This window comes from Equus przewalskii, chromosome 14 (genome assembly GCF_037783145.1).
Source record: "Equus przewalskii isolate Varuska chromosome 14, EquPr2, whole genome shotgun sequence".
In the NCBI taxonomy this organism is placed as follows: Eukaryota; Metazoa; Chordata; class Mammalia; order Perissodactyla; family Equidae; genus Equus; species Equus przewalskii.
Window position 1 is genome coordinate 11,392,500 of NC_091844.1, and position 25,929 is coordinate 11,418,428.

Here is a 25,929-nt window from a genome sequence, read left to right on the forward strand (position 1 = left end):
TTTCATCAGTGTCTTACAGTTTTCAGTGTAGACATCCTTCACCTCATTGGTTAAATTCATTCCTAAGTATTTTATTGTTTTTTGGTACTATTGTGAATGGGATTGTTTTCTTTATTTCTTTTTCAGGAAATTCCTTGTTGGTGTAAAGAAACACTACTGATTTTTGAATGTTGATTTTTCTATCCTGTAACTTTACCAATTAGTGTATTAGAGCAAACAGTTTTTTGGTGAGGTTTTAGGATTTTCTATAGATAAGATCATATCATCTGCAAATAGTTACAATTTTGCTTCTTCCTTTCTGATTCTGATGCCTTTTCTTTCTTTCTTTCTTTTTTTTTTTTTTTTGCCTGATTGCTCTGGTTGGGACTTCCAGTACTATGTTGAATAGGAGTGGTAAGAGTGGGCACCCTTGTCTTGTTCCTTATCTTAAAACATTTCAACTTTTCGCCACTGTGCTGTTAGCTATGGGCTTTTCATTTGGGGCCTTTATGATGTCGAGGTACATTCTTTCTGTACCTAGTTTGTTGAGAGTTTTTATCGTGAATGGATGTTGAATTTTGTTAAATGTTTTTTCTGCATCTATTGAGGTGATCATATGATTCTTTTATTCTATTAATGTGATGTACCACTTTTGTTGATTTGCATATGTTAAATCATCCTTGCATCCCAGGGATAAATTCACTTGATCACAGTGTATAATCCTTTTAATGTGCTGTTGAATTTGGTTTATTAGTATTTTGCTGAGAATTTTTGCATCTAAGTTTACCGTGGATGTTGGGCTGTAGTTTTCTTGCCTTGTAGTATCCCTATCTAGCTTTGATATCAGGGCAATGCTGGCCTCATAAAATGAGTTTGGAAGAGTTCCCTCCCATTCAGTTTTTTGGAAGAGTTTGAGAAAGATTGGCATTAATTCTTCTTTAAATGTTTGGTTAATCACCAGTGATATCATCTTGTTCTGGGCTTTACTTTGTTCGGATATTTTGATTACTGATTCAATCTCCTTATTTGTTACTGCTCTGTTCAGATTTTCTATTTCTTCATGATTCAGTCTTGGTAGATTGTATTTTTCTAGGAACTTATCCATTTCTTCCAGGTCATCCAATTTGTTGACATATAGTTGTTCATAGTAGTCTCTTATGATCCTTTGTATTTCTGTTGTATCAGTTGTAATCTCCTTTGCATTTGTAATTTTATTTATTTGAGTCCTCTCTTTTTTTTCAGTTAGTCTAGCTCAAGGTTTGTCAATTTTGTTTATCTTTTCTAAGAACCAACTCTTAGTGTTGTTAATCTTTTCTATTGTTTTCCTTTTTTGTTCTTTTTCATTTATTTTTGCTCTAATTTTTATTCTTTCCTTCCTTCTGCTAACTTAGAGCTTGGTTTGGTTTGTTTCTGGTTCCTTGAGATATAAAGATAGTTTATTTATTAGTGATCTTTCTTTTTTCTTGTTGTATGCATTTATAGCTATAAACTTTCCTCTTGGAACTGCTTTTGCAGCATCCCTTAAGTTATGGTGTGTTTTGTTTCCATTTTCCTTTGTCTCAGGATGCCTTTTTACTTCCCTTTTGATTTCTTCTTTGATCCTTTGGTTATTTCAGAGTTTGTTGTTTAATTTCCATGTGTTTGTGAATTTTCCAGTTTTCTTTCTGTTGTTCATACCATTTTAATCAGAAAAGATACTTGGTATGATTTCAGTCTTCTTAATTTGCTAAGACTTTTTTTATGGCCTAAGTTTGATCTGTCCTAGAAAATGTTCAGTGTATGCTTGAGAAGAATATGTATTCTGCTATTGTTGGATAGAATGTTCTGTATATGTCTGTTAGATCCATTTGGTCTATAATGTTTTTCAATTCCATTGTTTCCTTATTAATTCTCTGTCTGGATGATATATCCATTGTCGATAGTGGAGTATTAAAATTCCCAACTATTAGTATATTGCTACTTATTTCTCCTTCTAGTTCTGTTAGTATTTGCTTTATATATTTAGATATTCTGGTGTTAGTCTTAAATATTTATAGTTTTTATATCTTCTTGTTAGATTGACTGCTTTACCATTATATAATGACCTTCTTTGTCTCTTTTGCCCATTTTTGGCTTAAAGCCTATTTTGTCTGATTATAAGTCTAGGTACCTCTAATTTTTTTTGATTATCATTTGGTTGGAATATCTTTTTCTCTCCTTTCATTCTCAATTTGTGTGTGTCTTTAAAGCTGAAGTTGTTCTCTTGTATGCAGCCTATCACTGGATCTTGTTTTTTTATCCATTCAGCCATTCTAAATCTTTTGATTGGAGAATTAATTCTTTTATGTTTAAAGTAAGTATTAATAGGAAGGACTTACTGTTTCCTTTTTAATTTTTTGTTTCATAAATCCTTTGTTTCTTGCTCCTTCTCGCTGTCTTCTTTTATGATTTGATCATCCTATGCGGCAGGAGGCTTTGACTCCTTTATTGTAATCTTTCGTGTAATTACTACAGATTTTTCTTTTGTAGTTACCATGAGGCTTACATAAAATATCATATTTTTAACATCCTACTTTAAGCTAACTTCAATAGCATACATAAATTTTACACTTTTACTTCTTTGCCCTCACATTTTAGTTTATTGATGTTAAATATATAAATATTAATATTTTATAGTAAAATATAAATATATTATGTATATAATAACAAATTATTGTAGTTTTAGTTATTTTTAATAATTTGTTTTTAGCTGTTAAACTAGAGTTGTAACTGAATTACACACTACCATCACAATATTAGAGAATCTGACTTTGACTATATATTTACCATTACCAGTGAGTTTTACACATACATTCATGTGTTTTTTATGTTAATTAGCATCCTTTTATTTCCACTTGAGGAACATTCCTTAACATTTCTTGTAAGGCAGGTCTGGTGGTGATGCACTCTCTCAGCTTTTGTTTGTTTGGGAAAGTCTTTATCTCATTTCTTTAAGAAGGCTTTGCTAGGTGTAGTATTGTTGGTTGACAGTTATTTTCTTTCAATATTTTGATTATATTATCCTATTCTCTCTAGGCCTGCAAAGTTTCTGTTGAGAAATCTGCCTGTAATCTTATGTGGGTTCCCTTGTATGTGGTGTGTCACTTTTCTCTTGCTTCTTTTAAAATTCTCTTTGCCTTTGACTTTTGATGACTCAATTATAATGTGTTTTGGTGTAGCCCTTTTCAGGTTTAACCTATTGGGTTCTTTGCGCCTCATGAATCTGGATGTCCATTTCTCTCCCCACATTTGGAAACTTTTCATTCATTGTTGCTTTAAATATACTTTCAAGATTGTATATGAAAATGATTGCCATAATACATACCTTGTTTCTCTTGAAGGTATCCCGTAAATCTGGCATGCTTTCTTCACTCTTTTTCGTTCTTTTTTGTTGTTGTTATTCCTCTGACTGGATAATTTCAAGTGACCTGTCTTTCAGTTTGTTGATTGATTCTTCTGCTTGGTTCAGTCTTTAGTTGAAGCTCTCTATTGAGTTCTTCAGCGCAGTCATTGTATTCTTCAGCTCTAGGATTTCTGTTCAGTTGTTTGTTTTTTGATGATGTTGAGCTTCTCATTTTGTTTGTGCATTGTTTTTCCAATTTCCTTCAGTTATTAACTTCTTTAAGAGGATTATTCTGAATTCTTTGTCAGGATTATTCTGAATTCTTCCTCAGACAGTTTATAGATCTCCATTTCTTTAGGGTCTGTTATTGGAGCATTATTAGTTTCCTTTGCTGGTGTCATATTTGCCTGATTTTGATCTTTGATTCCTTGAGTTGGCATCTGCTCATTTGAGTAAGTGATCTCCTCTTCCAGACTTTACCGGTTCACTTCGGCAGAGACAATTCTTCACCAGTCTGCTCAACTCGGGGTTCTTGACAGGTCAGCTGGTAGTGGCCTTGGGCAGGTGGGTCTTGCTTTCAGGGTCTCTATTAGCCAAGGCCACTTCCTGATCACAGAGGTGAGGAGAGTTGCTGCTAGCTGTAATCAGTTGGATAGGACTGTTAATTTGGTTCCCCGTCCGTGTGCAGGTGTAGGATGGGCTTCACAGTACCCAGATTCTCTGGTCAGGCTTCCTAGTTGGGCAGGACTGGGTGTTCTACTCAGTGGTTGGGTGGGGCTGTGAATTTGCCTCCCTGCCCAGGCGGGGCCATAAAACATGCTCCACAGCCATTATGGCCTTATAGGTAGGGACCCAAGTCTGGCAAAGCTGCCCACCAAGCTCCCTGGCCAGACAGGACAACCAACTTGGCTCTGCAGATGGGCTGAGCCACTGGCTGGGTTCTTGGCTGGAGTGCCATTGTAAGCAGGGCTGTAGATTGGTCTATGCAGCTTCCCAGGTGAACATGTCCTGGTTGGGTGGGGCTAGAAGCTATATTCGCCATAAGCAGGTCTTTGAATTTGCTTCTCAGCCCAGGCGGGGCCACGGGATAGGCTCCGTGGTTGGTATGGCTCGTTGGGTGGAGACCCAAGTCACGCAGAATTGTCCACTGAGCTCCCTGGCCAGACAGGACCACTGGCTTGGCTCTGCAGAAGGGCAGAGCTGTTCGCTAGGATCTCCACTTGGGTGTTGTCACAAGGAAGAGTGTGGTCTGCTAATGTGTTGGTTGCTGTACATCCCACCCCTGCATCCCAGTCTTATCTCCAGTGGTCAAGCCCCACAGATTCGCCCCTACAGATTCCCACTATGAGCCCCTTGAGGCAAGACTCAGCTGAGCCTTCTGGGAAGCAACCCACAATGTTGGGGGAGCTGAATGTCCACCTTGGGCTCTCACTTTCCCACTGGAGAAACTGCAGGCTCCAGGTGGCCCTGTCAGTGCAGCCATGTGCCAGCCTGGTAGAGAGGCTATGGGATCAGAGGGTAGCCCTTCCTCTTACCTTTCTAATGTGGTCCTTTTTGGTCTCTGTGGTCCAGAGCGGTTCTTAAACTTCGCTCTCGTGTTCTGGGATTTTCACAAGAGTGTCTTGTCTGTGGATAGTTGCCAGTCGGTGTTCTTGTGAGGGAGACTAAAGTGGGCAACGACCTATGTCACCGTCTTGACAATGTCACCCCCAAATGACACCATTAATAATATGAAAAGGAGGGACAAGTAAAAAATATTCACAGTACATATATTTGGCGAAGGATTTATCTAGGATATATAAAGACCTCTTAGACCTTAATAAGACAAATATCCCAGTTAAAAAATTTTGAATAGATACTTTACAAAAGAAGATATCTAATTGGATAATAAATAAATGAAAAGATGTTCAACATAATTAGTCTTTAGGGGAATGCAAATTTAAGCTAAAATGTATGTGTGTGTGTGTATAGAAAAAATATACATATTATATAAGAGTAATCTATATCTTTTAAATCACTTTTTTTTTTAGCTGTCTCTAATAAAAATCTTACTTGGAACCATTTTAAACTGTTGGTGACTCTGGAAGCTACTTTTTTTGCATCTTATTTCTGCTTGCAGTGCTTATTGTGGATCAAGATGCAAAAGACTAGTTCCCAAATGTGAGAGTGAACATAAAATCGCCAGTTTCTGGGCTCTGTACTAGATGTAAGGAATCAGATTCTGGAGGTGGGGCCCTAGAAACTGCATTTCTACAACAATTCTAGATGATTAAGATGTAGGTAGACCACAAATCATTTTTCAAGAAATACTGGCCAAAGAGTGCCTTTTGTTAGATAGTAATTGCCCCTAGGAAACCATTTTAAATTTCCTGGTTTAAACAAATTCCCAAAGCCCCGAGAAGCCCTCTCTGCTTCCTTTGGGAGCCACCGGCTTAACTTTCACTTGATAGTTCACCGAGCAACATAGACCATGTCCCACGAGATTTCTTTTCTCTCTCTAGTTGTTCTCTTGCTTGAAGTCAGAAAATAGTCTTTATTCATCTCCTTATCCCCAAATAAGTAGTTAATATTTTAGTGAAAATAAGAAGATTGTATGGAGACTTGCAAAACAATTATACAGTTACTGCAGAAAGCATAAAACCCTGTATTGTAGTGTTACAATGTCTCAGATTCTTTTCTTTGAATTGGCTTCCATTTTTCACATTCTTCTTCTCCAGTTTATTTTTCAACATTATAGATTTGGAAACATTTGCTTTCTGTTAATAAAGCACTAAATGATGTCACACCCTTTCTAAATAAACGTAGTAGCGACCATCTCAATTAGCTGTGGATACATGACTGCTATGTTATTGAATTTTTGGTCCTATTAAAATAAGATTATACCTATGACGGCTTGTATTGTACCCACTCAAATATTAAACTGTTTCTTAGATATAGATCTGCTGTTGTTTTGAAAATATGCATTATTCATGAGGGAGTCATCTTTTATGTGTTGCTCCCTCTATCTCATGTTGTGAGCGTTCTGTAAATATCACAGTAACAGTTGCTGGACACCACTTCTCTGGAGCACTTTATGGGCGGTCTTAGCCCACATAAGGCATAAAAAAGGAAAACAAGGTCTAAGGATTTAAAAGGAAGAAATAGAATTTTTGTTACTTGCAGATGATTTGTCTACAGAGATAGTCCAGATAGTGATCATTTTGGCAGCACGTTTAGTGACAAGAGAAAATCTAAAAGAATCTACAGACAAACTATGAGAGTTAATTCACCAAAGTGACTGGATATAAGATCAGTACACAAAAATCAATAACTTTTTTATATAAAGCAACAACCATGTATATTCAGCTGCCTGCTTGTCATCTTCATCGAGATAAGACATCTCAAATTTAAATGTCTAAAACAATACTTTTGAGTATCTGCCCATCTATTCTTCCCCACTTCCAACCCACTCCTCCCACGTCATGACTATGTATCCATTTTCTCAGACCAAAATCAGGATTAAGTCATCCTTGAGTCCTGTCTTCTTTCTCTCACACTCCAAAATAAATGCGTCAGCATGACCTGTTGTCTCTAGCTTCCACGTATGTTCGGAAAAGAGCCACTTCTCACCACTCTCCATTGCAATCCCCCTAGACCACAGCTGCCATCCCCTCTTGTCTGGACTACTGCAGGACTTCCCTGCTGCCACTTTTGGGCTCCTACAGTCTGTTCTTCACACAGCAGCTGGCATTAACCTTTTCATATATGTCAGATCATGTTACTTTCCTTGCTCAAAACCATAGAGGCTTTTTGTTACACTTAGAATAAAATTCAGACTCCTGCAAGGAGACCTGGCCTTTGTACCTCTCTGATCTCAGCTCCTCCCTTTTCCCCCTCCTTCCCTGCAGCTTCCTTGTTCCTCAGCATGCCTAGTACCTCCCCCTTTTCTTCCCGCAGATCTCCATTGTTCAATTCTCTGTTCATGTCCCTCCTCAAAGAGACCTTCTCTGTTCCTACTGTGTTTGCTCTGTCTTTATATATCACACATCATCACCTGATATGTTCTACTTTTGTCTCCCTACTGGGTTGTTGGTGCCACGAGAGCAGGCTCTTAGCTTTGTTCCCGTAGCCCCAGCTGCTAGGCAGCGCCTGGCATGCAGTATATTTCTATTGAATGAATGGGGTGTGCACTTTTTTTCACCTTGCCTGGTGACTTTACACATTTCCATTTGCATCTTTGGGAGCAGACTCTCAGTTCTGTGAGAGAAAAAACTGTCTTACTCTTTTGTATCTCTAGCATCTAACCCAGTCAGTGTTTATATATATGCATTAATGACTTATACACATTTATTTATGCATTATGTTTTTTTTCCTTGATTGGACTAAGATTTTATATAAGTTTGGGTTTCATACTGTTGAAACTGATGAGCTGATCAGTATTTCTAGTTCTAAAGGCACGAGAGTGTCCTTGTTATAGCATGCCTGAGAAAGGCAGCAGTCGAGAGGGGTAGCTTCTCTACTTCTAGGTCCATGTGGCAGCTGTCCTGTGGGGAACCGTGCCTTCTCTGTCCTAGCGTCTTGAGTTTTGTGCCTTATACGTTTGGTGGTGTCCTTCTTGTTTGTGTGTCATCTTTTCTGTTCAACACATGTAGAGAGATTATCAAGCAGCACAGAGGAATAGTCTTAATCAGTAGAGCTAAAAACACCCTTAGGCTTTATTACTTTTAGATCAATTAATCCACTGCTCAGACTATTTAATCTTTGTTTTAATTTGCTTTCCTCTTTATTTCTCCATATGTTATACTTAGATTCTACTGTTCTTTTATATTTCTAATATTTGTTATTCATCTTTTATCCACTGTTTAGCTGTTTTTTTAAATATAGTCTCTGATTTCATTTTCCATTTTACTTTATTTTTTTAATGATTCAACATTTATTTACATTACAAAATGATCACACTGAAAAGACCAGTTACCATCTGTCATCATACAAAGTTATTACAATATTGTTGACTATATTTCCTATGCTGTACATTACATTTATTTTATGATTGGAAGTGTGTACCTCTTATCCACTTCACCTATTTCAGACTATTTAATCTTTATAGAATTGAGTTAAAGCTAAATTTCCTACATATTCTGCATGTCCCTGTCTATTCCTAGTGTATTTCCTATACTTCCTGATTGAACTTACTGGATCATTTGAAGCTTATATTCTTGTCAATTACAGTGGTGATGGAAATAAAGTCTCACAAAATGGGTTTTGCTCTAACATCATTTCTTAAAGTGCAGCAGAAAGATAAACGTCTACTATTTAGAAATGTTAGTGGCTAACTGAATTTCTCACTTTGTCAGTATGAGAAACAGACGACTTCACCTATGTGGGCTCCCCAACCCGACAAAGTCGTTTATACTTTGCATCAGTGTTAGGTTGTGGTGATGTCTAAGAGGTTTGCTATTCAGAAGTCTGTTTTAGTGAGAAGTTCTAGTATCAAGTGAGATAGTTAGAAATGATGCTCAAATATTTAGAACAAGACATCATAGATCAGTGTGTTCTACACTCTCAGGCTAAAAAGATATTTCAGTTCTTGGAAATTTCTATCCCAAAATTCGTTTTTTAGTTCCTTTGGCCCTCTAATTACAAGGTTATCTAGTTACAAGGTTTTCATGTCTGTGTATTTTCTGCCAGGTATGTGTGGTTGTATTAACTAGGTATTGTTCATTGTACATGTATCAAAAACTCCGAGTGAGCATACCAAGGTATATTGTTATCAATCTTAACAGCCAAATAAATTTCAACATTCTGTCTACCTGAGCTTTTTCTGTTTTTGCATACCTTTGATTAGGAAATATACCCCTATTTTTTTCTTTTCATTTTTTAAAACAACATTTATGGACTTCCTCTAAGAAGAAAAGTAATGCACATTCCTAATAGAACATTAGACTCCACCTTTCTTAAAGATACTTTCTCAGGGCTGGCCTGGTGGCATAGTGGTGGGGTTTGTACGCTCCACTTCAGCGGCCCAGGGTGTGATTCAGATCCTGGGTGCAGATGTACACACCACTCATCAAGCCAGGCTGTGGGAGCATGGCATATGCAAAACAGAGGAAGATTGGTGCAGATGTTAGCTCAAGGCCAATCTTCCTCACCAAAAAAAAAAAAAAAGTTTCTCATGACAAAACTCAAGTGTCTGACTTCAGTTTGGGGAAATATATATTTTGAAGAATTGCTTCTTATGCTGTTTTATTTTTTTACTTACAGTATATCTCTGTACCGGGGTAATTGCAGACCTATACGATTTGAGCCCCCAATGCTGGATTTCCATGAACAGTAAGTTTAAAATTTGCGCACCATAGTTTCCCATTAAACTGTTATATGTATTTTATGCATGCATTTGTCTTGCCTTTTGCCTGTGTTATCTACATGAGAAAGCTACATTTCCAGGTCATCAGGAAACAAATGATGTTGAACACAGTTTGAAAATGGGAATCAAGTATGTGTTATGAGTCTAACCTGTATTTATAACTTTTGGAGTTTGAAAAATACACTCATAATGGAGTTTCTGGTTCAGAGGATCTTATCTTCAGAAGCAGCATAAAGCTTGTGGGTTACCTTTTCTGGTTAGCACTCTATTTCCATTTTTATTATTTAAATTTTTCTTTGCGGATATAGAAGGACATATTATTTATCGTTTGATGCATATGCTTTTAAAGTACACACTTTTATACATCACCAAATAAAATCATCACCAACCTAGAAGGGCAAGCAAAAGCAAATCCGACAGAGAGACGTGGTTCAACCACAGAACTCTTCCTCAAACCGTACTTCTGGCGTCCCTTCCACCTCTGGGTCTCAGGTTTTGTACATCTCAGATACACTAAGGGGGAAACAAGTCTTCACCCTGCTTGATTCCAACCCAACTTAGCAGGTGGGTAAAAAGAACTTTTTAAATGATATAACTGCTAGAGCAATGCTGTTCTGGTAAGTTAGCAGAAGAAAAGAGTTTAAAAGGGAAGTGACGGGGAAGCTATATGTAGATCTGTTCTGGTTCAATAAGTGAAAATTGTAGTTTTTGTTAACGTTGTCAGAGTTGTAGTTAGCCTTTTTTTTTACTATAGTAAACCCATTAAGTTTAATAATTTATTTACAATCTCAAACCTGGAGTAATCAAATATATCAGTTATACTTGTACAGAACCTTGGTAGACTAGTTAGCGTAAGAAGTAAGAGATATCTGATAGCAGCTCCACCTTCTTAGGAGATTATGTTCTTATAGAGATCGTGGATTTTGGGGGGGGAGTGCAGAGAAAAGTTTGCATGCTTCTTTGTGCACTTCTAGATGGAATCAGTATTTGAGACTAGTCATTATAGAAGTAAAATTGCCTTGTGAGTGTTAGATTTAAAGACTATAATGTTTAGATAGGAAATATATCACTGTTAATTCTGTCCTCTAAAAAAGGTTTAGGTACATACAATGTTGAGATGGCAAGGAACATAAAGTTCTAATCCGATCACAGTCGTCTATCACTCATAGTCTCCTTCCATCAAAGGCAGGATATTTAGTGAAACATGGCATGTATTTTGATCTTTAGCAAGAGAGTGCATTATTTTTAAAATGAGTTTTCTCTCTTCAAGTATGTTCTCTCATTTTAGAGTGGATCAGAATAGAGACGGATGAACTCCATTCTGAGACTATGGCTAGAGTGGCATTTATGATGACACATGCAGATGGGACAGAGGAGATCAATATATGGTACCAAAACTTTTAGTCTAAAGTAGGAGTATTCTTACTTTGAAAAGCTTAGCAGTAACCATTCTGGAGCAATTGTTTCAGAAGTTATATCCAACTGTTTTTCACTTCATTATTTATTTTTTGATGGAGTTCTTCAAATTTCATGCCTCCCTTGAGATAAAGAAATTTTCAGGTATGCAAAATCTCTGAATTGGAATTTGGAATTCTTGTTCCAAATTATTTGTCCCTCAGCCTTTTAAATAATGCCCCACCCCCAAAATAGAGAAATTGAGATAAAGTCCAGCAAGATTCTGTACTGGTGGTTTTAACCTTTTTTGGATCCTGATCTCTTTAGGAATAAATGAAAGCTGTGGAACCTCTGCCGTCCTCTCCCCAGATGCAGACACACACAGTTGCACATACAAACAACATTTTGCATGTAGATTCAAGGATTTTATAGACATCCCCTCTAAGTCTATATCTGGATCCTTAAGGGCTGCTGAAGACTCCCTGTCCTAGACTGCAGGTCAGCAAATCCCCACTGCAGAACTTTCCTGGGGCTTTGCTTATTGCCCTCGCAGTGCGTGTCCACTGTAGTAAGCTCAGAACACTTACCGGCAGAAAGAAGAAAGTTACACATTACCGACGACAGTCCGACCACTCAGAAACATTCACATTGCGCTTTTGTCTTTCAAGTCCTTTTCCTACGCATCTATATTTATTTATTTACAAAAACATAACTGTATTTTCTGAATATAAACTAATTTGTAACCTGCTTTCTAAACATGATGTATTGTGCATTTTTTTATTCCATTGTATTTTGTTACGTTATTTTATGGTATCAAAGAATATCAGATGTATAGATAGATTTGTTAAATTCATTTATTGTTTTAACTTTTGTTCTTATGCTCAGTGCTGAAACTAGTGATTTAAACACAACCATGACTATTTCCTCAGGAGAAAGTCCTAAAAATGGAATTGTGAGATGAAGGATATGCAGAATATGAAGGTTTTTAGTTAATATTTAGGCTAGAGAATAATTTGTTGTCATGAACAAGGAGAACTTATAGGAATAAATAAATTAATCTATGACTAGAGAGGAAAAAAATGGGATTTCTTTAAGAGACTGGAGCTGGACTTAGAGAAACTGAGATCTCATGAGCTGAGAGAAACTGTGGAAGATCTTGTAGAAGACGTGTGAATGGACAGATGAACTCCAGTATGAACAAGGGTCAGGTCATACAGGGAGGGAAATTATCTGAAGTACAGCGTGAGCTCTCAGTTTCAGCACAGGGAACAAATATAATAGTTACATTGCACTATTCTCTAAAGCAGCAGATTTATATGCTGCCCCAAAACAGTGAAAACAAAAGAAAAAGAAAACTACTCTACCATTATTTTAAACTTTTCTGTGTCCAGTCTGTGACAGCTGAGTGGAGTTTGTTTTATCTCACAAAGGGAGAAGTGGATCTCAAGAAGTGGGAGTTGGGGGCAGATATGAGCACATGTGTACTAGGATTCAATCAAAAACACAGAACCGGTTGGAGATTTTATGTGTGTGTATGAGTATATGTATGTATACGTATATATGTGTGGAGTTTTTATGAGGAATTGGGTTATACAACTGTGGGAGCCCATTAAGCAAGCCTGAGGTGTACAGGGCAGGCAGTCAGGAAGGGAAAGTCACGAGGGGGCTGGAACCCCAAGGGCACAGGCTGAAGCTCGATGTCCACAGGCAGGCGCTCAGGGAAGACCCGAGGAAGCAGAGCAATTGCAGATCCAGCTGTTTGGAGTCTCTTAGCTCAGGCAAGGGCTAAGCTCTCGTTGAAAGGGCTTGCAACTGATTAAGACAGGCCCACCTAGAGCAATCTCCCTTTTAATTAAAATCAACTGATAAGAGACTTTACTTCTGCCAACTCCCTTTTCAGCAGCACCTAGATTAGTGTTTGATTGAATAACTGGGAGAAGGTATGTGTGTGCTGCAAAATGGCTGCTGCCTCCCTTCCGTCTTCCAACTCTCAGGAGACAATATTACTTGTAACCCACCCTAAGCAGAAATGTACTAGAAAGGAAATTCTGGGGACTAGTTCTGTCCAACCAAGATGATATATCACAAAGCTACCACATGGATGTAAACAAAGAGTTCCTAAATTTAGAACTTTTGACTCTAGAAAATCAGAGGGGATATGATTGAAAGAATCTGCACAGCAGGTTTAGAGCCAAGGTTCTTGTTATGAAACCTGAAAGTAGTTTTAGGAAAAGAAAATGAAGTACATTTTCACTACAGAAAGTAAATTATCAGTGGACTGGGAAGTAACTCATTGCTAAAGGAAATCAGAGATGTTTTAGGATGTATCCTCTTTTAAAGTTGTTGTATATTTATTTTTGTTTCACCCTCAGAAGCATGAAACTTAGTTGATTGAATTTTTTCCCGCATTGGCTACTTTTCTTTCCGCCTCCAAAAATCCCTGCTCTTTCTTTAATGAATATTATGATATGGGGAAAAATGAGATTAGAATACTTTAGTACAGAATGGTTCCTCCTCATGCCTCTGAGTTACCTATTCAACATCCACCCCACCCCACCCCCTCTTTTTTTGTTAATATAACCCCAGTGTTTTCAGTTATCCAGCCCTTAGGAAAAGTAACCCTGTCCCCATCTCAGAAGTAAATCCTGATTAATCTAAGTCAGTTGTAATAATCTCTTTCTTCTTGTTTGTGATCAATTCAGGGGTGGATTTAACCCAGTTCTGCCCAATAATATGAAGTCAGGTCTACTAAAGGATTTCTGGGGAAGGATTTTTTTTCCCCCACTCTAAAAAAGGGATACAAGAAAGAAATACCTCTCTTCCATGCTGAATAATGTCTACATGTGATGCTTGGGATACTGTGGCAACCATCTTGCGATTAGTCATGGGTACTAGTCTGAGGATAAAGCCAGCAAAGTTTGCCTGACAGAGTAGAAAAATGGGAAGAACTTGCATCTGTGTTGATATTTTCAAACTGCTGAATTAATCAACCCTGGAGCTGCCCTAATTTAAGTCTTTTTGTTAGGTTACGAGTCCTGGCATTCTTCATCTCTTGTAGAGTACATGGCACTGCTGACCTCTTCCTCCCTCTCAGATCTTTCTCTGCCTGTACTGTTGTGAACCACTCTCAGTGTTTTCTACCTGTGTCTAAGGCCCTTTTTTCTTAGTCTCTTTCGGGGTTCTCGTCCTCTGTCTGTCCCCTAACTGTGGCTGCTTCTCTTTCTTCAGCCCTTAACAGTAAGCTCCACACTTTCTTACTGGGTGATCTCTTCCACGCCTTTGGCATGGCCTGTGGTTTTCCAATCAGTGTCTCACCCCCGCCCTCATGACTCACCTTGTGTCTCCAACACCACCTTAAACTCAATGTGTCCTGCTCTTGCTTCCGTATTCCAGCCTCTGTGAATGGTAACAACCAGTCATCAAAGCCAGGATCCTGAGGCTTTCTGGATTCCTTCCTTTCCCTCAAAGCACTCCCTCCTTTCCCCCACCAAATCCATTACCACAATCCTATCAGTTTTCACCTCTACTCTTCTCTAACCTTTAATTCAGGCCTTCGTCATTTCTTATCTAGACTGTTACCACATGCCTGCCATTTTCCAATTTGTGATCTATACTATCAACAGAGAAATCCTTTTACTATCAAAATCTGATCATATCATTTCCCATACTCCTCCTACCCCCACATTCTTTTAATGGTTTTCTAGTGTTTTCCCAATAAATGCTAAATTTCTTAACATAAAATCTGTCCTTTACCTTTCTTGTATGCCCCCCACCTAAACCAGCCTGTGGAGAACTACTTACCGTTTCCTGACATAACTGATCTTTCTAAGCTCAAGGCATCTTATACATACTTTGAGTCTCCCTTCTAAAAAGAATTTTTTATGGGAGGTTTCTTATATCAGGAAAGTAGAAAGAAGGGATAATGAATGTACTCTTAAGTTAAATTCAATAATTAACATTTTTGCCATGTTTCCTCCATATTTTTGTGGATCTTGAATGATTTGAAAGTAGCAGACATAATGACATTTCATTCCGATATTCCTCAGCACATGTTTCCGTATATAGTAAGGACAGTCAATATAACTACAGGACCATTGTACTGTAAGTATTTTAAGAAAATTAATGGCAATTACAGAGTGCCTTTAATCCCTCTGTTTTGGTCAGTGCTGCAGTTGTTTGGTTCTAAGTGATAGAAGTCTATCTGAAACCAGCTGAGGCAAAAGTAAGATATATTGGAAGGAGTGCTGAGGACCGTAATGTATCTGCAGAAAGGTCAGAGATGCAGCTAGGGCCTGGAGACAACAGGATCCACGTTGTGCAGCTCCACCAGGACTCTTCTTTCTGGCTCTTATCTCCGCCTCGCTCTTTATTGGCTTATTCTCTCCCACTGCCAGTGTCTTTTTCCTACAATGATGAGGACAAATCCACTGACTGCTCTTCAGACCCACATTCTATAGCTTTGCTCCATCAGGGGAAAAAAATCTCAGAGTAGTGCAGTGGTCACTCTGGCTTAGATCAGGTATCTACCCCCCAAACAAGGAGGGCATTTGTTGGTGGACATGTTTTGCAGGTGTTGTCCCTGTGTTTATCAGGTTTCGCCCAGAGAAGAGAAATCATGCAGTGGGCAGCTCCTCCAGTTGAACTCCGTTACAGCCTCCTTGGCCTCTTGAATCCCTAATGACCTTCGGCACTGTAGAGTATAGCTCTCCTCTGTGAGGCAGGCCTTCCCCAGCCTGCCTAGCAGAGGTAGAAACTGCCTTCTCTCCGCTTCCATGGTGTTGTGTTTACCCCGCAGGGTAGGATGGATCCCCGCTCAAAATTTGCTTCAGATGTGAAGACTGATGACATCATATGCACACACACGAAGAGGGTATGAAAAAGTTCATTGTAGTGAAGCTTTCCAGAGAGCGCAGGATGGGCTCCCAGTCAGGTCTGGAAAATGGCTTGAGAGAGCAGCAAAAGGAGACTGGCTTGGCTTTTATTGTGGTTAGGGAGTGAGGCTGGGGTGGGCTTGCATAGTTTGGACTTTTCACGGGATCCAAGAGAGTGTGCAGGCTTGCTTATTCGCTTGCTCAGGTGTGGGGCATAAGGTGAAGGGACATTATGGGGCTTGAAAACTCAGTAACTGTCAGCATCAAAAATGAAGTTAGAGTCTTCATTACTCGTGACATCTCCTAACTTCTATTTATGCAATGGTTATTGCTCTAATCGTTTGTTTTGATGTCTGCTCCCCTACCAGACCAGGCTATCAAGATAAATACACACTATTTATCTTTGTATGTCTAACACAACTTCACACTTAACACTTATATACAGTACATTATCTTCAAGTCCAACAAGATTGCCAGCTGATTTCTTCTGCTTCTGCTTCTTTTGATTTAACTGCTTCAGTTTTACATTTTCAGGTGTTGGCACTGGACCACATTAAATGTTTGCTATGCCTTTTCTTCTTCATCCAACACTTTACTGATTGAATGTCCATCTCTAAGTGTTTCATTGCCTTGATACGTATCGCAGTAATTTTAGGACTTGACAAGAAGCATCATTAACAGAAAACTTTATAATATTTTTTCCAGAAATTGTAAGCAGGGTTATCATTGTTCACTACCTTGATTTATGCACTGAAGTTTTGCCTTATGTTTTCTGTGAGCTATTTCCACTGCTTGTGGTCATTTTTGCTAAACCAGAAGTCACTCTTAATCTTAAAACACCCTTTGCAGTATCTGGAAAACTTTAATTTGGGTGGAATTCACCACTCCAGATTGCATCCGATTGCCAAAAGGCCTCCAAGAGGATTTCAGGCCTCTTAGCAAGGATATGCAGCTCTGATTCCCTGGCCACTTTCGAGACCCCCACAGGCCAAGTCCTCTTACTACTCTCATCATCCCTGCTGTGCTCTAGAATTTCTTTCACAGTCAATTAATCAGATTAACTTTCTTCACAAATAGGTTTTCTTTGTTTTCATCCATTTTGTTTGAATTTATCCTTTAATTCTACCTCTTTTCCCCTTCCCCTTCCCTCCCTTTTCCTTCCCTCTTCTCCTTTCCTCCCTTCTGCCCCATAACAGTTGGCTGGAGCAGTCTGGGTGTGACTACCTCCCCCCTCCCTCTGCCCCCTCCTCAGTTATTTATGCCAATACTGTTAAATATTTTTCTGTTCCCGTAACAACTCCTTTTTTCAAACATTTGTTGCTGACTGTAAAAAATGCTTTGAGTGGAAACTTGATTTACTGAGTTCTTTGGTTTATATAATTATTAAGTGCAGAAAATCTTGGTTTCAAATCTAAAGCTTAAAATGGAGACCTAATTCCTTAAAAAAATGGAAATTGAATAGACTGTCACTAAAAATGGAGGTCTTTATTGTCAAGTTAAATTCACTTCATGAAAGGCATTTCTCCCTAATCACTTTTTGGTATTCCTCTTTTCTAAAGGGACGTTTGGTACCTTTTAACTTTCCAATTTCTGACTGTTCCACCAACACCCCAGCTCAGCCCTCAGTGTAAAATGTGTTTGAGAAGATGGTTGGATTTCTTGTGGTAATTGAGTGTACAAAGTACTGTATATTGATTTGGCCCAACTTCCTGCCAAAAGTTGTGTTTAGTAGGGTGCTGTGTCACTGTCATTCATAAGGTTTGTCTAAGGGCAGTTGCTCAGCCATTGCTTCAGCTGTTTCCTGGCATTGCATTGTCATCTTTCTGTGGCATAGGAAACTTGCCATTGACCACAAAATTGCAGCTTACTTTCCAGGCTGGTCTCTAATTCATAGCTGGTTCTTCCTAATTCTTTTGAGCCTCAGATCCTTCTAAAATAGGGAGAGTTAGTCACTAGCTGTGCTCTAACAGCACAGAGAACAACCGTATATTTGATTTAGCTTGGTTTATCTATAAATAATTGACACTGTCCTCTTTGGCCCTATGTCTTTGGAGCAGCTGATAATGGAAACGAACAGGACCAGCACTGGCAAGCATTTGAAAATCTTTGTTTTATTTTTAAATCTTATCCTGTCTAGCCAAACAGTCACACACGCTGCTTATGACAGGCAGAATTCTAAGATGGTCCCCCAAATTCCTGGCCTCTAAGATGCACACACACCTTCTCCCAGTTGTATTCAATCAAACACTAATTGAGATGTTGCTCTAAAGGATTTTGAAAATGTAATTAAGCTCCCAAATCAGTTGACCTTTAAGAAAGGGAGATAATCTAGGGGCCTGACTTGATCACATGAGCCCTCTAAATCTGGCTGTAGCAGTCCTCAGAAACAGACATGGTGGAGGTTTGAAGCGTGAGAGATATTTGATGCAAGGAAGTTTCTTTGTGCTGGTTTTGGAAATGGAAGGGGCCGTATGGCAAGAGACTGAGAGCTACCTAAATTTTGCAGACAATTTGAATGAGCTTAGAAGAGGACTTTGAGCTTTAATGAGTAAGACCCTGAGCAGATAAACCAGTCATGCTGTGCCTGGACTTCTGACTTACAGAATTATAAGATAATAAATCAGCGTTGCTTTAAGCCTCTAAGTTTTTGGTAGTTTTGTTATGTAGCAGAAAACCAATGCACTACTTATTTACAAGTAAGCATGTATTAGTACTTGACCAAAGTCTTCCATGGTTTAGTGTGACTTCTCTCTTCAGTCTCCCATTTCCTCATGGATTCTGCCATGGATCCATCACCAAAGGAACTGAGGAGAGGGAGGGGCAGGGGAAGCTGTTCATATGAGGTCTGTAAGCAGGTCTGTCCAAGGAATGCTGCCTCTGCTTCCTGTGGTGTAGACTGCCCAGAACTACAGAAGCCTGCTCTGTTAGAGTGTGCATGACTACAATAGCCTGCTGACGCCCTTCCCATGATGTTCCCTCTGTTCTTGTTACTCCAAACTTCTTTTAATAACCTAAGTAGGTGACCCTTCTCCTCTGAGCAAGGGTTCATTTCTGTAGGGTGTGGCCCAGGGCCTTTTCACTTTGATCCCTAGAAGAAAGGATAAGGCCAGCCTCAGCATTCTGATCCACTCCCTGCTTCCAGGCGTCTACAATCTCCAGGCTTGTTTCCCTACCCCAAAGTCGTCACTTGTTGCAGACCGTCTTGAGTCCTGTCTTCTTGAAGGACACCCTAGCTTACCTCTCCATCTTATACCCTGTCTTCTTTATCTTAAGTAAGGTTGATTGCACTGAGGTCATGGGAGGAAAAACATTAAGAATGAGTTAAGGAAGTGAAATGACTCGATTCCAGTTAGCCTTCAGGACATTTGAATTGTAAAAGAGCATATTTGTTGAAGACAGCACATAATCGGCGAACTTTCAGGATGTAAGGAGGACATTTTATTTCTGTGTACTGTTATTATACTTACATGTCTGTATAAAGCTTGAGGAAGAAGAATTTTATCTTCCATATTGTCTTTATACAGCTTCTCCCTGCAGCATCATGGCCACAGTTTGAGGCCCCAGCTGGATCTCTACCTACTTCCCTAATTATTTCGTGGTCCTGAAATTGGTGAGCCTATTGGTTAAGGGGTCTAGCTTCTGAGAAAGTCTCCACCAGAGGCAAGAGGAATTCCATACGTTGGGGGCTGCTGGGTTTGGGGAGCTTCTGAAGGCACTCATCTTCCTGCTTCCTAACCCAAAATGTGTTGTCACAAACTTGCCTCTGGATATTCCTCTGTCCCTTCTTCAGGACCAAAGCCCTGGTTCCACCTTTGGGTTGTGTCCTCATGGCTGGACTGTTAAACCACAGAAAGATTTTGGACCTCATGATGGCTGGGCTGTAAGCCATGGAATGATTTTGGACAGTTTTTGCTTTCCTGGGTAAAGCAGAGAAACTCTTTTGTGGGATCCTGCCTCTCAAGGGCAGTCTTTGGGCCCAGCCTCCCTGGTGACTGCAAAGGCAGCAGAATCATCTCCTCTCAGCTGAGAAACTTCACGGGAGTTCATCTTCTCCACATCGTTCCCACTTTTGGTAAAAGGTGGTAGCATCTGCAGTGATGACCTCTGAGAAGGGGAATATGACTTGGTTTAGGCCTTAGAGGCACCAGAAAATGTTTAACTTAACAACAACAAAACTTCACGTCAGCATTATACAGAAATTCTTAAATGGTGTGTAAGACAACAGCAACGCAGACCACTATCAAAACCTTAAAAATGTGTTAAATGTTTACAAAAGACAATGAAGAGTGCTTATTTACATAATTTGTGGACCTTATGCCTATGAACCTGACCTTTTTTGGGCAATATGGAAAGAAGATAATATTATTCCATTCTAGAAAAGACGAAATATTTAAAATAATCCAAGATTCAACTGTAAATGAAGCTGCAGAAGAACTGCATATAGTAGTGGTGAATTCGATTTTGATGTTACGGGTTATGAGAATCAAGTGACGTGATGTGACTATATTAAAAGTCAGGTTGAACACTTGAAATTCTAACTTTTGACTTTGACATTTTTGCCCCCAAAAAAGCAAAATTATGAAGTCCTAATGAGGGGGTTAGATGAACCTATAAGGAAACAGACTAAAATTTCTCGTAGAACAATAAAATGAGCTTTGAGTTTATCATAACGTTTAATTATAACACTTCCACCCTGAGTTCTCTAATATCCTATTTTAGAAGCATTTGTTAAAGTACTTTTCAAATTGATTTATTGAGGAATCATATCACAACATATGGGGTTCCCCATCTGACTAAACAGGATTCGACGTTGATTGTTATATTAGAACCAACTGTAAAAATGAGGTAGCGTTATTATAATGTGACTCAAATGTAGTTCCTCAGCAGAGAGCTTTCCATTCACTGACTTCAGGTAAACAACTTACACAGCAAAGCCACTCTAAAGCAAAAAAAAAAGAGAAGACTGAAGGCTTTATTCCACTTTTATATGATGATGCTTAACAGTCGTAGAGTAGTGTTACTTTCCAGAGTGTTTTCATTACTTTACCATGACATTCTAGTCTCTGTGACAGTTAGAATATACACACAGAAGAATGCGTAGGACATATATGTAGTTTTACATCTGCCACCCAGCTAGATATTATGATGTATTTTTAATTTATGTAATTATATTTTAATATATAAATAATATTGTGATATGGCTTATCCTGTTTTCCCAGCTTTACTGAGTTACAGTGGACATATAACATTGTGTAAGTTTAAGGTGTACCATGTGTTGGTGACGTACTTATCTGTTGCAGAATGATTGCCACCTTAGCCTTCTTCCCTAACACCTGCATCAGGTCACATAATTACTGTTTCTTTTTTGTGGTGAGAACATCTATGATCTTAGAAACTTTCAAGTATATGAAATAGTAGTTAACTTAAATCATTATGCTGTACATTAGATCCCCAGAACTTATTCATCTTCTAACTGGAAGTTTGTACTCTGACCAACATCTCCCCTTCCCCCTCACCTCCTGGTAACACCATTCTAGTCTCTGTTTCTATGAGTTCAGCTTTTTTAGATTCCACATATAAGTGAGATCATGTCTTTCTCTGTCAGACTTAGTTTATTTGGCAGAGTGTCCTTTCTCATGGCTGAATAATATTCCATTGTGTGTATACATACCACATCTTTTTTATCCATTCGTCCATTGATGGACACTTAAATTGTGTCTATATCTTTGCTACTGTGAATAATGTTGCTGTGAACATGGGAGTGCAGATACCTCTTTGAGATCCTGTCTTCATTTCCTTTGGATATATACCCAGAGTGGGATTGCTAGATCACGTGGTAGTTCTATTTTTAATTTTTTGAGGACCCTTCACACTGTTTTCCATAGTGGCTGCATAGCTCATTCCATCTCTTACCTTTTTAAAGGCCCATTTTTCTTAGATGTCCATCTGTTCTCTTATTTCTAATAAGAAATACTAGATACAGCAGAGTATCCACTATTTTACCCACTAAATCCCTCTTTGGTGGCTACACACAAACAGTCCTGCAATGACATCCTCTTAGAGGTTCACTTATGGACTGTTATGAGAATATCTTTGCAATGTAAGTCCAGGAGTAGAATGCATAGGTCATAGAGTGTGGGTACACTTCGTATGTCTAGATATTGCCCAGTTGCATGACTGGGCCACTCTGTACTACTAAGAGCTGTGCATGTGCATTCCTATATTTCCACATCCCATATATTCACACTAACACTTAACATCAGCTAACTTTCTAATTTTATTAGTTAATGTGATACCTCATTGTTAATTTTGTATTTCTCTCATCACTAGTAAGTTTGAGTATCCACCTCTTTGTATGCTTATTGGCCTATTGGTTTTCCTCTTCTGTAAGTTGCTTGTTCATATCCTTTGACCTTTTTTTCTTTTGAGGTTCTTACTAATTTGTTAGAAATTCCTTTTTTGGTATAGAAATAACCTTAACCTTAAAGTCTAAAAAGATGTTTAGACGTTGCAAATATTTTTTCCTAGTTTGTCATCTGTTTAACTTTTCCCATCCTATACTTCATTGAACAGAAAATCTTAATATGTAGCCAACTTTTTTTTGTTTTTTAAAGATTTTATTTTTTTTCTTTTCCTTTTTCTCCCCAAAGCCCCCTGGTCCATAGTTGTGTATTCCTAGTTGTGGGTCCTTCTAGCTGTGGCATGTGGGATGCCGCCCCAGCATGGCTTGGTAAGCAGTGCCATGTCCGCGCCCAGGATTCGAACTGGTGAAACCCTGGGCCGCCGCAGTGGAGCATGCAAACTTAACCACTCGGCCACGGGGCCAGCCCCTAGCCCAACTTTTGAAAAATTTAAAAGTACAGAAAAGTTAGAAGAATAATTTGATGAACAACTACATAACCGTTATCTAGAGTCACCAAGAGTTAACCTTTTACCACTTTTGTTTTCTCTCTGTCTTCTATGTGTGCGTGCACCTACACACATCACTTTTTTTCCTAAAAATAAATGTAGACATCATGATACTTCATTCCTAAGTTCTTCAGTATGTGATTCCTAAGGGACTGCTCCTCCATAGCCACAATTCCATTATCACACCCAAGGAATCTAACATTGATACAATAAACATCATCTAATATATAGTTTATATTCAGATTTCCCTAATTGCCAAAAGCATGTTCATTAAAGTCTAGCATCCCCCAACCAGGATCAAATCAAGGGTAACACATTGCATTTAGTTGATAAGTGTCTTTAATCAAGAACAGTTCCCTACCTTTTTTTTTTTCATTCGGAAGCTTGAAATTTTTGTCGTCCAGGTAAGTTGACTTATAGACTAGCCTACAAATTTGATTGGCCTGATTACTTCCCTATGATTAGATTCAAGCTAAACATTTTTGTCAAGAGTATTACATAGATAATGTTGTATATTTCCCCATTACATCACTTCAGGTGGCCTTCAACGTCCATATTTGTAATTATTGTCGATGATAAGTTTGAACACTCGTTAATGTACTATCTGCCAGATTCTGTAATTTACAAAGGTACCTTTTCTTCTTTGTAGTTAATAAATAATCTGAGGGGTTAATATCCTCTTCTGCAACAACCTTTCATCCAGTAGTTCTACCTACTCATCACACATTGCCTCTTGCCTTAATCAGTTATTATGTTGATAGTTGCAAAATAGTGGTTCTTCTTTTTTGCTTCAAATTCTGTCATTGCTTTTTCATTTAGGAACAGAGATTTTTCTGTAAAGAAATATTCCCCTCTCTTTTTGCTTTGATCATAACTATAGACCAAGGGTCAGCAAATTATGACCGTTGTCACCTGTCTTTGTAAATAGTTTTATTGGAACATAACCATACCCATTCATTTCCATTTTGTCTATGACTGCTTTTTTATAACAGTGGCAGAGTTGAGTAGTTGTGACAGAGACTGCATGGTCTATAAATCCTAAAATATTTACTGTCTGGCCCTTTCTAGAAAAGTGCTGTTGATCCTTGTTATAAACTCATGGGTTCTCCTTTTTATTCAATGTGCTATAACCCTTTACTTTCACTATTCTTTTTGTTCCAAATTTTATAAATGTTGCCAATGAAAGCCTCTTAAAGCTGGTTCCTGTATCTTTTTTTGAAATGTCCCTCTATGAACACTTCTTTGCTTTCTGATACAGCAAAATGCTCTAGACTTCCTTCTGGTTTTCTTGTCCCAGACCTGGAATTAGATAAAACTACATGAAGTCCTGGGTTTTTCGTTTGTTTGTTTTATTTAATGGGGAACGACATTTAGAAATCCAGATCCGGGGACTAAGTGTGCTCATTGCTCCTCAGTGTCACTGCTCCTTGCCCCTGGATCTCATTGCTTCTAGGCTCACATGGACAGATCTATTGAGGTATATATATATACATGTATACGTACATATAAATCATGGCTCCTACTGATAATTCCAATTCAGATTTTCCCAGTTCAAATCCAGCCTCACAGAGTTCTGCCTCCTCTTTCTCCATTTTGTAGCTGCATCTCCCTTTTCCCCAAAATATTTGGTAGAATATTCCCTTTAAGTATTTGGTAGAATTTGCCAGTAAAGTCCTGGACTGGAATTTTCTTCATGGGAAGGTTTTAAATTATGGATTTAATTTCTTTAGTAGTTTTATTTGCTGTAATGCTTGTATATATATTTTTTTAGTTTATCAGTTTTCGTAAGCTATGTTTTTCTAAGAGTTTAGCAATTTCAGGATAATTTTCAAATTACCAACTTAAAATTGTTAATATTTTTATGATTGTTTTAATGTTTGTAGCATCTATAGTGATGTCTCCTTTATGACTGCTGATGTTGATATTTTGTGCCTTCTTTTTTAATTTTTCAATTTTGCCAGGTAGTTATCAACTTACTAGTTTATCCTCCACAAAAAAGTGAGAACTTTTGGCTTTGTAGGTTCTCTGTTTTATGTGTGTTACTTCATTTATTTCCACTCTTATTTCTATTATTTCTTTCTTTGTACTTTCTTTGGGTTTAATTTGCTTTTCTTTTTCTAATGACATGGGTGCTTAGCTCATTAATTTTCAGGCTTTCTTCTTTTCAGATATGTACATTTAAATTTATGAATTTTCCTTTAAGCACAACTTGATCTGTATTCCACAAGTTTTTAATGAGTTAATTTTTTCATTTTCATTCAGTTCCAGATAGTTCTTAATTTTTATTCAGATTTTGTCTCTGATCCTTCTTTGTTTGCACATATGTTGGTCTATTTACGTATTTATAGGGATAATCTAGTTATGTGTTTGTTATTGACTTCTAGTTTAATTGGACCAGAACTAGAAAATTCCACATATAAAAGAGTTATGAACAAAGAAGAGATAAAACAAATAGAACATAACTATCAAGATGGTGGACTTTAACCACATCAATAATTACATTAAATATAAATGGTCTAAACACACTAATTAAGAGACCAAGATTGTCAGATTAAAACAGCAAGACACAGCTAACAACAGAAACCCCAAGTCTAGGAAGCAAAACTGACAGAACTGAAGGGAGAAATAGACAATTTAACAGTAATAGGTGGAGACTTCAGTGCCCTACTTCCAATCGTGGATAGACTATGTAAGCAGGAGATAACAAAGGAAATAGAAGACTTGAAAACAGTACAGAATGACGAGACCCTAGTAGACATCTATAGCACGTTCCACTCAACAACAGCAAAATCCTTACTCTGCTCGGACACACACAGAATGTTCTCCAGGATAGACCATATTCTAGACCACAGTAAAAGCCCCAATAAATTTAAAAGGGTTGAAATCATACAAAGTATGTTCTCTGATGACTTCATTCTCTAATGAAATAAATTGGAAAGTCATACAGAAAAAAAGAATCTTGGGATATTAAACAACATATTCCTTAATAATCAATGAATCAAAGATGAAGTCAAAAGGGGAATCAGAGAATGCTTTGAGATGAATGAAATGAAAACACAGCATACCAGAAG

General features: G+C 38.1%; 1 protein-coding gene across 5 annotated transcripts in view; it reads left to right on the forward strand.

Moving 5' to 3' along the window:
- Positions 1-25,929, forward strand: part of TMEM131 (transmembrane protein 131) — a 224,564-nt gene that overhangs the window by 98,632 nt on the left and 100,003 nt on the right. For 4 of the 5 annotated variants that reach the window (XM_070572092.1, XM_070572093.1, XM_070572090.1 and 1 more), the window contains one exon: positions 9,581-9,649. In XM_070572092.1, the coding sequence (XP_070428193.1) occupies positions 9,581-9,649 (69 nt within the window). Of the gene's footprint in view, positions 1-9,578; positions 9,650-25,929 lie in introns of all 5 variants that reach the window. The other variant, XM_070572094.1, reaches the window with a different exon arrangement.